Source organism: Ylistrum balloti, unplaced genomic scaffold (genome assembly GCF_031769215.1).
Source record: "Ylistrum balloti isolate Yb309-2 unplaced genomic scaffold, AGI_CSIRO_Ybal_v1 Utg370790, whole genome shotgun sequence".
NCBI lineage: Eukaryota > Metazoa > Mollusca > Bivalvia > Pectinida > Pectinidae > Ylistrum > Ylistrum balloti.
In genome coordinates, this window is record NW_026782461.1 from 648,605 (window position 1) to 661,260 (window position 12,656).

The 12,656-nt window shown below is 39.4% G+C and overlaps 1 protein-coding gene across 1 annotated transcript; it reads left to right on the top strand.

The window, feature by feature from the left end:
- On the top strand, positions 1–10,059 carry LOC132558427 (uncharacterized). Its single transcript, XM_060222995.1, has 2 exons — positions 1–2,947; positions 6,326–10,059. Exons 1-2 carry the CDS (start codon positions 1–3, stop codon positions 10,057–10,059), a joined length of 6,681 nt encoding a protein of 2,226 aa, XP_060078978.1.
- The last annotated feature ends 2,597 nt before the right edge of the window (positions 10,060–12,656 follow it).

A 12,656-nucleotide genomic window follows, 5' to 3' on the forward strand; every position in this document is an offset into this window, starting at 1 on the left:
ATGAGGACCTATAAGGAGCCTAAGCGGATTGATAAGCCCCGTGTGCGGGAGCCAGGAATTGTCAATCCTGACTATGTGAACCGCATAGCAGCAAGTTATCACCAAAAAAATAATGTTATTCCAGATGGAAGCAGCAACAATGAAATGGATCCCTCAGGAACTAATCATCACTGTGACGATATCAGCAGTCCTAAAGGCAGTGACGATGGTGCCACCTGTGCAATGCAGGAAGAGGAGATAACTCATGGACCTGATGTGGAGGAGGCAGAGAATGTACATTGCAAAGAACTGAACAAATGCAAAGATTTGGGTAATTGTCTTGGACAGGAGGTCAGTCCTTTGGGTGATGAAGAGGCATGTGACAAGGAAAGAGAGATGTTGACAGAGGAAAAAACAGTACTCTCTCCAATACCACCTCCTGACTGTAAGACTGAAGATGTAGAACAATCAGTGAATAATGTAATTGTTAGTGAAAAAGCTGATATACCAGCTACAAGCACTCAGATAAATAGCAATAACACCACAAAAAAGAAAAAGACAGCTAAACCAAAAACTCCAAAACCAGAAAATTCTGACACAAAGAAGCCTGTGAAATCAAAACCTGGAACAACCAAAAAGAAAACATCACCAAAACTTTCAAAGTCTAAAGATACAATCCACAGTGAGTTAAACGGCACTGATGAACTCAAAGAGGAAATTGATAGCATGGAGCCTGCTGTACTTGATCCATCCCCACCAAAGAAAAAGAAATCCATTAATAAATCATTGCCTTCCAAAAAATCTCAGAAAAAATCATCAAAATCAAAAGTAGCTATTGAAAACAATGTTGAAGAGTTGCATAATGATGTGGACAATGATGATTTGGATACTTCTAGTAAATCAGATGCTTCTTCACCAAGAGTTTCTAAACGTACACCAAAGAAAAACAGGAAATATCATAGTGAGGAGGAAAATGATTGGCCAGTAAAGGAGGATTCAGAATCTGGTAAAAAGAAGGATGTTGTCGGCAAACCATCAGTCATGAAAAAGTCCCCTATCAGGAAAAGAAAGCTTCTGTTTGAGGATGATGACATTGAGGAAGAAGAGAATGTAGAAGCAGTAGAGCCAGTACCTGAGGAAGTAATAGTGAAAAAACCAGTTAAGAAAAAACGTAAAAAGGCAGAAGGCAAAACAACAGAAGCAAAAGCAGAAATGACAGCTGATTCATTAACAGAGTCTACCAAGGAAAGCATTGTTGTTGAAGGTGGTGCGGAGGATGCAAAATCAGAAACTGTCCAGAAAAAAGGGAAAAAACCAAGGAAGAAACCTGCTGCTAAAAAACCAAAGACAGCTGTTAATGAGAATATTCCTCCAACAGATATCGCTAATGGAGGAAACAATGTGAGTAACTGTTTAGATAGAATAAGCCAAGAGGACAGAGTTCTTGCCACTGATAATGACAGTATTGAACAAAAGAACACAGAGGACGGTGAATCAATGGACAGTAAATCAAATCCTCCTGTCTGTAAAAAAGAGACATCTGATGTAAAAAAGAAAAAGAAAGCCATCAAAAAACCGAAAATTACACTGAAAGAAGAATTAGAAAAGAACACTGACGTTACAACAGAGGAGTGTAGTAGTTCCGTAGTGAAAAACGAGACAAGTGGGGAAATACAGGATAAACCAACGGATGTGAAACCAGTAGAAGTGAAAAAGAAAGCTACTAAAAAGAAAAAGAGCATTATTCAAAATCAGGAAAGTGGGCATGATGATAAGAAAGACCTTGATGGGAAGAAAGAAATTTCCGAAAAAGTAGAAAAAGAGGAAGATTCTCTCAAAGAAGTGAAAGAGGAAAATAAAGAGACGGATGCAGCTGAGAGTTCATCTCAGTTGCCAGCTATTCCAGTTGTAAAGAGGCCCCCAGTGGTGATCACATGTCAGCACTGTGGTCATGTATCTCACAGCAAGGGGGCCAACACTCGCCATCTGCGGAAGTGTGTGGTCAGCATTCTTAAGGGGGAGGGGCCAATGTCTCCCACAAGGGCCAGCTCCAGTGGGGTTGAGTCGGAAAATAAGACCAATGGACCGGCTGAAAATGAGGAGAACATCAAGGATGTGAAAGCTACTATGTTATTGCAAAACCAGGAGATAAAAAAGATAGAAACAGGCACAGCTGGGGAGGCTCAGTATAGGTGTCAGCATTGTACATATGCAACACCAAAGCGGGCCATGCTAGCTCGCCATATGAGGACTCATGGTATTTATGTGTGTTTGCGATGCACATTTATTTCAGACACTCATGACAGCCTCAAGGACCATTGTCACAGGGAGCACAAGGACAGAACAGACTTTAAGTTGTGTCGAAAGTGTAGTCGTTACGTCAAATGTACAGAAGTAACCTTGGAGAAACACATGGAGGAATGTGCAGGGCCGGTCCCTTTCATATGTACTCACTGCAGCAAAGAATTCAAATATGAATCATCTCTCAAATCCCATATCATACGCCATAATCCAGATGCACCAAAACGCTTCCATTGTGAAAAGTGCAGCTACGAATCGAACTACAAAGCCAATCTTAAAAAGCATATGGCTAATATCCATGGGGAAAAGGTTAAGCATGTGCGTTGTGTGCATCCAGATTGTGAGAAAATGTTTTACACTGAAGACAGTATGCGAAGACATTTAAAATGGCATTCAGAAGAGCGACCTTTTAAGTGCCCAAATTGTGACAAACGGTTCAAAACAAACACTGCCCTAAGAGGACACAAGGTGATACATGACCCCTCTCGCCCATTTAAGTGCAATATCAATGATTGTACAAAGGATTTCCGATCCAAGAAACATTTAAAAAATCATCAAGAAGAATTCCATCAAATTGCTGACAAGAAATTTATGTGTAGTCAGGAAGCATGTACATTTGCATTCTTCAAAAGGAGCCACTTAGAACGTCATCTCATCACACACACAGGTTTGTGTCTATTCCAATGTTGCATATATAGCTTTCATCTTATTTGTATTGCCCAGAGATCAGAAGATCATTGTGGAATCTTTTGTTTCAAAATATTCATCACAATTGATTTATCTTCGTCAAGGAAAGAAATTCGCTGAAGTTGAACAAGGCCTCTTTCCACATGCTCTTTTACAAATTAGCTAAATTTAAAATAATTTCATACAATTACTAATTAAATTTTTTTTTTGTACATACATGATTTTTTTTTATAAATGTATAGACTGCTACCTATATATCTGAAATGTTACCTACAATGATAACCTTCACACCTACTGATTACATCAGTGATCTCCTTCTCACCTGTTATATCTAACATCAATACCATTCTCACCTGTGATATCTAACATCAGTGATAACATTCTCACCTCTTGTATCTAACATCAATACCATTCTCACCTGTTATATCACCTGTTATATTTAACATCAATGATAACATTTTCACGTGTTATATCTAACATCAATAACATTCTCACCTGTGATATCTAACATCAGTGATAAAATTCTCACCTCTTGTATCTAACATCAATACCATTCTCACCTGTTATATCTAACATCAGTGATAACATTCTCACCTGTTATATCTAACATCAATACCATTCTCACCTGTGATATCTAACATCAGTGATAACATTCTCACCTGTTATATCTAACATCAGTGATAACATTCTCACCTGTTATATCTAACATCAGTGATAACATTCTCACCTGTTATATCTAACATCAATACCATTCTCACCTGTTATATTTAACATCAGTGATAACATTCTCACCTGTGATATCTAACATCTGTGATAACATTCTCACCTGTGATATCTAACATCAGTGATAACATTCTCACCTGTGATATCTAACATCTGTGATAACATTCTCACCTGTGATATCTAACATCAGTGATAACATTCTCACCTGTGATATCTAACATCTGTGATAACATTCTCACATGTTATATCTAACATCAGTGATAACATTCTCACCTGTTATATCTAACATCAGTGATAACATTCTCACCTGTTATATCTAACATCAGTGATAACATTCTCACCTGTTATATCTAACATCAGTGATAACATTCTCACCTGTGATATCTAACATCAGTGATAACATTCTCACCTGTGATATCTAACATCAGTGATAACATTCTCACATGTTATATCTAACATCAGTGATAACATTCTCACCTGTTATATCTAACATCAATACCATTCTCACCTGTTATATTTAACATCAATGATAACATTTTCACGTGTTATATCTAACATCAATAACATTCTCACCTGTGATATCTAACATCAGTGATAACATTTCTCACCTGTGATATCTAACATAACAGTGATACCATTCTCACCTGTTATATCTAACATCAGTGATAACATTCTCACCTGTTATATCTAACATCAGTGATAACATTCTCAGGGTTTTCCATAATTTTGTTAGTAGTAGGCTGTGTAGTGAAAGTAGGAGGCTGGCCTGCCATGTACGTGTAGTCATGTACGGAACATTATTACGGAACTGGATTGGTGTAGGCGGGCAAATGATCAAAGTAGCCGGTCAAATTGGCCGGTGACCGGCTCTTCTGGAAAACCCTGCATTCTCACATGTTATATCTAACATCAGTGATAACATTCTCACCTGTTATATCTAACATCAGTGATAACATTCTCACCTGTTATATCTAACATCAGTGATAACATTCTCACCTGTCATATCTAACATCAGTGATAACATTCTCACCTGTGATATCTAACATCAGTGATAACATTCTCACCTGTGATATCTAACATCAGTGATAACATTCTCACCTGTTATATCTAACATCAATACCATTCTCACCTGTGATATCTAACATCTAACATCTGTGATATCTAACATCTGTGATAACATTCTCACCTGTGATATCTAACATCTGTGATAACATTCTCACCTGTTATATCTAACATCAGTGATAACATTCTCACCTGTTATATCTAACATCAGTGATAACATTCTCACCTGTTATATCTAACATCAGTGATAACATTCTCACCTGTCATATCTAACATCAGTGATAACATTCTCACCTGTTATATCTAACATCAGTGATAACATTCTCACCTGTTATATCTAACATCAGTGATAACATTCTCACCATAATTTTGTTAGTATAGGCTGTGTAGTGAAAGTAACATCATGTACATCAACTGGATTGGTAACAAATGTCAAAGTATAACATTCTCACCTGTTATATCTAACATCAGTGATAACATTCTCACCTGTTATATCTAACATCAGTGATAACATTCTCACCTGTGATATCTAACATCAGTGATAACATTCTCACCTGTGATATCTAACATCAGTGATAACTTTCTCACCTGTGATATCTAACATCAATGATAACATTCTCAGCTTTTATTATATTGTCAGTCAGAAGACGCCTTTATTTTTTTGAACATACCGGTAATGATTTGTTTAGTATGTATTCCCATGTCATATTATTGGTTAGCTTAGGGAGGGCAATTGGCCAGTGTACCAGTTGCCAGAACCCATTTTGTTTCTGTCACTATCGAGTTCCATCTTTAAATCATGGTCACTCCGACTTACATTTTGATCATGAAATGCATCAAGGAAAAGGTTTTATCAGGCATTGAAGTATTGATATAAGAAGAATATTACAGAATCATTTACATTTCTACCACCTGATTTAGTTAAATCATGAAATGCTATGGAATACATGTCATCACATGTGATTTAATTGTAATATGGCACCATTTGTTGATGTATACATCCAGCAGATTTATTAGCAATAGTAGCACCAATAATATTGAATGGGATGGGTCTGTCAAACATTAAATGTCTATAATTAGTTCCTTGGTGTATAATGTCTCACTCAGTAGGGGACTGTCAAATTGTAAAATTGGAGAATTTAATTGTGGAACAGTAAAACTTATTCACAGGGTGCAGGTAATTCATCATTGTCTGTGATGACTCTAGATCTGGGAAAGGCATAACAAACATCTTGTTTACTACATTATCCACAAAGAAAAAAGATGTAATCTTCAGGGTCTTGTATTCATTTTCATGTTATTGGATGGGGAAGGAGGAGGGAGGGGGGGGGGGTGTCAGCTGGCATATAGTGAAGTTATCCATACAAATATATATTTGTGTCCTGTCTTATCCAATGGCGTTCTGTCCTGAATAAATGCCATATCTTAAGAATTTTTCAACAGATACAAAAAAGGTTTACATACTCATATCCATGGGAGTGAGGATGTTGATGTACATGTTACATAAATATTGTTTAACTAATGTTAATTTATCTATTTCCAATGCAAATAACCTTTTTTTGCTTTATTTCAGGTGAAAGGAAGTTTGGTTGTCGTATCTGTGGTAGAGCTTTCCGACATGCGGACAATTTGAAAATTCACATGCGACAGCACACAAATGAAAAACCAGTTAAATGTGACTTATGTGATTTTGCATGTCGACAGAAAAGCTCACTACAGTATCACTTGCGTAAGTTCCACAATATCATCCCTCCCTCCAAAGAAGCCTCCAATCACGTGGTAGCCATTGATGGAGTTCGAAAACCAGCTTCTGCCACAGTTGGCAGTGCAACTGGTACAGATAGCAATGGCTCCCAACAACCAGAGAAGAAGCCTCTGTCTCCTGTCAACAGATCTCAGAACCCAATGGACCTGTACGAGTTTAAGTCTGATGACGAAATGGACAGTGATGCACTGCTGCCGCTGTTCCAAGACAAGTCTCTCAAGTCGTTCAGGGTCAACAATGTTGACAAGAGTGAGAACGAGAAACCTGTTGTGACAGAGAACAAAGATATGGACAAAGATACTTCACCTGACCTGCCTAAAAGCCAAGAGTCTGGTATTGATGTGCCAGTAGTCCAAGAGAGTTTTGACCAGCCAACAGATCAAGAAAACATTGACTTGACAGCAGGTAAAGAAAGCACAAAGGATGAACAACAAAAACCAGAAACAGAAAAGAAAAAGGTTGTTAAACGGAAAAAGAAACCAAAAGTTGTAAAAGTGGAGGAAAAAGAAGAGGAAGAGGAGGTGAAATCAAAGGAAGAACACAAAATGAAAGTTGAAACTGAGGAGGTTGGCTCTTCAAGTAGTATAGTTCCTGGACCATCCGATGTTGTGGCTGAAGATGTGTCTGAGGATGTAACTGAGGTAATGAAAGCCAAACCAAAAGGAAAGACAAAGGGCAAGAAAAAATATACTCCAAAAGGCACATCGCCAAAGGCAGCTTCTCCTAAAGGCACCTCACCCAAGGCAGTCACTCCTAAAGGCACAAAATCAACCTCCCCAAAATTAACCACTCCAAAATCTTCAACACCAAAAGCTTCAACACCAAAATCTAATACACCTAAATCACCAAAAGCAGCAGTTTCAAAGGCGGCTGTATCCAAAGCTGCGAAAGGAAAGAAAGCACCAGCCTCCAAAAAGGGTCGGAAAGCTAAAGTAGAGCAAGAGGAGGAACTACCAGCCAAATCAGAAACAAAACCAGCACCAAAACGATCTCCTCGAACCAAAGCTGCCGCGTCCAAAAAGAGCCCTGGTAGTAGGAAGAAACCAAAGGCCAAGAAAAAGAAAAAGGAACCAGTAGTTGCAGAGGATCTGGATGAAACTGATGAGTATCGTGAGGATGATGATGAAGGAGAGGAAAAGGAGAAAGACAGTTTTGATCTACCATGTAGAGACCAAGATAAAGTGATTGAAGAAAGTAAGGAGGTAACTGACTTGGGCGATCCAGCTTTTGTTGATGTGATTAAATATGTTGAAGAACATGGCATGGGTAATGTTTCAGAGTCAGAGAAGCCAGAACAGCCAGCACAGGAAGTTGATGAGGATTTAGTTCCAGAGAAATCTGAAGAGAAAGTAGAAGAAGAGGATATTGGAGAAGATAGTGTAGATATGACACCAGCAGAGAAACAATCAAAGGAAGAAGAAGAGGTAACAGAGACAGTATTAGATTCTGCTGTTCCTGTAGCTGAGCCTCTCTCTGACGTACAAAGTAAGGTGGATGAGGACAGTGACAGGATAAGCAGTGGTATAGACACAGACTTTGAGGAGGAGCTCAAGCCTCCTCCGGCTCCTCGCCCCCCTCCAGTTGTAGACAGTGATGAGGGGGACATAGAGTCGGGACCAGAGGATATAGACACACCAGGGAGGGACTTTGAATCCACTCCACCAAAGTCTGTGGCCAATAGTGAGAACATCCACAGTGTGCAGAGTCATTCCGGAGGAGAGCCACGTCTGGAAAGTGACTTTGGGGACAATATATCCCAGCCTTACAGGCGCTCAGAGTCACAAGCTGACAGTGGGACAGAGGTTAAGAGGGATCATGATGCTCTCGATGCTTTGGCTGTTACTATATCCAAGACTGAGCCTGATGATCTCTCCAAACAAACAGCTCTGGCAGAAGGAGTAGCCACCTCTGTTGTTACTGGTCCTGCAAATGGAGACTTTGGGGGCTCACAATCCGAGTCAACCATGCCAGAAGTGGACAAAGAATACCTTGGTCAGTATCTGCAGCAGTTTGATTCCACTGCACGTTCTGAGGACGAGGTATCTCGTCTAGACAGATTAGACACAACAGGTGACAGAGCCATAGACATTCCGTCTACTCCCCAGGACAAAGACTTACCTCCCCTTAACCTCAGTGCTACAGCACCTCCTCTTAACCTGACAACAACTCCAGAGATTCCTCCCGAGGAGATCCAGTCTCAGCCTGTTCAAGGCACTGACATGTCTAACAAACGCATGGAGATCTTGGAGTGTGATAGGCAGCATGAGAACCACTATCAACCCAGCCGCAGTGTCAGCCCTCTGCGGCCATCAGAAAGAATCCCAGACAATGTGTATGACAGTCTAAGTGCTATCACTTCGTACATGCCAACCCCAACTCCCACTCCTTCTACCAGGGAAACGCCAGTCATTAGACAGACTGAGAACATATTCCCTCCTGTTTCTGCCAGCACTTCTACCACTACGACCTCCTCCTCCTCCTTCATGCGCTTTGCAGAGAATGATGCTTTGTTACAACGTCAGAGGATGACTACTCCCTTCCTTGCCCAAAGTGATCCAAACGCATTACAAAACCTTCATCGCATGGCTGATTCTGCGCTTGCATCACATTCAAACTCTGCATCATTGCTGCGGCGCCCTACAACTGTACCTCCACGTGAGGACATGTTTCCAGGTCCAGCAGCAGTGACGGCGCAAACCATGGCCAGGAATCCATTCAACTCATGGGCTGGTGTAGCTGGGCAGGAAGTACGGCCTGCTCACTGGTCCCAACCACCATATCTTCAGCGGGACCGTCCCGCAAACTCCACATCCTCCCCACTTTTCACCAAGGACAACTACCTCAGTGGGCGAGAGTTCATGTTTGATCCTTCTCGACGAAGTGTTGCAGAAAGAAATATGTTCCCCGGATTAACTCAGTCGACAACTCGCCCAGAATTACCACATGAAACATTTCCCATGGAGAGATTTGATTTTGGTTATTTTGGCAGTCATGGTTACCCAACTGCACCTGCTTTACAGGAGTACACACGCACACAGTGTGGCACAAGCCAGAAGTCGTTAGAGGAGAGATATCGTCAAACGGCCTCAGGAATCACTGACTTTTCACGTGCTTTTCCTCAAACATCCACGTCGGAAATGTTCAGTAGTATTAATATGAACACATCATTTAATTTGGACAAGTATATGTACAACCGTGAGCCTATTTATCATCCACAACACATGGGGGACAGCACCAATAGCCCGTTTCTGCCCCATGGGGTGGCTCCTCAACACACCATGTTTGACCGTGACTACCCTCCACGTGGATTCTATCAGAACAGCCCTTATAGCTTTGTGAACTCTATGAATGATAAGCAATATGCAGCTGCAGCAGCTGCCTCCGCAAAACTTACACATCCTACAGGGTCAGGGGTCACACAGGATCGGGACTTTGTGCCTCGTCCAAACACTGGGGCTGCAGCAGCACCAGATAACCAGATTCAGGACCCCTATAGGAATCCACTCTTGTACAATATGATGAACCGCTACTCTTTTGAGTGATTTGGTGTGTGTATGTTTCTGTGATGTAGTCAGCTCTGATCAGGTCCTCAAGACCACCATCCCTGTCCACGCCAAGTCTCTCAAGCACTTGTGGAGTCTGGTGTACAAAATATAACAGCTGTGTTGTCTTTCTCTACACATCAGAATATATTTGAGATTTACATGGAAACGTCCAGTGACTGTATCGATGCCCAAGATAAAATTCTTGGCATTAATTGTCATTTGTTGTCATGTTGCATTACATTTACTCATCTGAGGACCATCAAGGCAAACCTGAACTCAGAGGTCAACTATGAGAAGGTCAGCTATCTCTGAAGTCCGAGATTGATCATCTCTTTCTGAGGCCAAAGGTCAATCGTCTCTTGCTGCAAGCAGAGCTGGATCTCTCGATACATCGGAGTTTGGAGCCAGATAATCACTAAATCTTATTTTTTCACATTTCACGTGGATGTTCCACATCACCTTCTAAAACTTACCACATAATGTACATTTAGCAAATGAAGATCTGGAGATTTTTCATTGTTACATTATTATGTAATAACTCAATATATTTATCACCAGAATTTGACCTGTGAGGGAATATGCTGTATATGTTCATGTGACGAAGAACATCTTTGTGGAATCTGAATGTGTTTTAGTGGTTAATCAACAACATTTTTTTTTTTTGTGAAATTGAGGTCCAATACCGAGGGTCATATTAATTGTTCATATATATGTATGTTCAGATATCATTCGTTTCCCAATGTGTTTAAGTCTGTGACAGAGGAGTGTGCAATCTCTGCTATTTTAATGGTTGTGTATGAATGTTATTTTTTCGGTTTGTTTGGTACTTACAGAGAATGTTCGAAATTGACCAATATTGCTCCACCTCCTTTTTTCCGGCAATACTCTTTTGTTGAACAAGTATACTCTGCCAAAAGTTAAAAAAGAAATGTTTTGTCAAATATTTTTGCATCGCTAAAAAGAGGGATCAAGACAGCAAGAAAATTTACTTTAAATTATCCACCAGTGTTTTTTTTTTCTTTATTTTTGAAAATATTTTTAGAAATAATCTTTCAAACTTGTTTCTTACCACTTTGAAATTATTTTGATGTATCTTAGAAAGTTGAATTATTGAAAATTAATGCCATTCGTTAAAAGCATATTTCTGATTGAAAGTTTAGTCAGTGACCCAATGGAAAAGCAGTTTCAATTCAGGATTTGTTTCTCAACAGTGTATGAGAATGAATACATGTCATGTACGGAAATGGGAATAAGTACTTGTTATGTACTGAATCTTATACCAAATACAAAGTTATTTCCCTTTGTAAATTATTCATACATGAAGTGAAGTTTGACCGCTCTTGAAATACTCGAACTCTTTCCTAGAATAAAAATGAGCTTTTAGTTACACATCTCTTTTACAGAGATTAAAGGGTTAAAAGAGATCAATTGGGGTGATTTTTTTCTCCTTCTCCGAATATAAATGTATGTTTAGAACTTATATTGAAAGAAAGTGCTTGCACTTCTACATCTCAGCAGTAGTGTTAAGAAATACTGCCTCTGTTAAGATATCTATGAAGAATTCTTCATTCACGATATTTTTTGTGAGATTTTGTTTGGTTTATCAAAGTATAGACTACCAATATAATGAGTCAAAAATTTGTTGAATAAGATTGATCTAAAAAGAGTGTTTTAACAGTTTTTTTTCTTTCCTCTATTACTATTAAGGCTTTTTAACGTGGAAATTCAATTATTTATGCACCGAGTATTTGAATTCAGTTCAAATTGATAGTGACAATTTGTTCTCAATGGAGTTGGCTTCTCTGATACAAGGGAAATATCAGTAACTTGTATCATATGATGTTAGTGCCTAGCATAACAAGCAAACATTTCCACAATCCTGTCACAGGTATTTGAATTAAATATTGAAAAATTTCAACTATGGAAAGTGTCAAACAATATTTTGTATCTGTTTTACTCTAGATGTAACTGTAAAGATGTTGTGATAAATTTTCATACTTTTAGTTGTATGCAAGTATATGAAAGGCAGTTGTGATTGACAGCAAGAACGTATGATGTGTATCAGCCTTGAGCATGTGCTGCTAAGAGGTGTGTGTAATTGAAGGATGAGTGTTTCCGATGGTGTGTAAGAGAAAGGAATGTGCATTTCTCACCAATGATGTGCATCATGGAAGAGTGAACATCTTCAAGGGATGTATCAACAAAGGTGTTGTCACTGAGGGACAAGAATCATCAAGGAAAGTGACACCAATGATGTGTGTCACAGAGAGGTGTGCATCTTAAAGAGATGTGTCACCATTGTTATGTGTCATTGAGAGATCTGCATCTCTGAGAAATGTGTCATCATGGTGTGTGTCAAGTGTACATCTCTGACATGTGTCACCAACCAATAGTTTGTGTACATGTCACAGGAGGCTGTGCATTTCCAAGGGGTGTGTCGTAAATGGTGTGCATTTCAAACAGATGTGTCACAAAAGGGTTGTGAATATCTCCCAAGGAGTTTGTCACCAATTTTGGTGTCACAGAGGGGATTTTATCTCAAGAGGATGTTTCACCCATGTTGTAACAAAGTTAAGTGCATTTTCATTGGATGT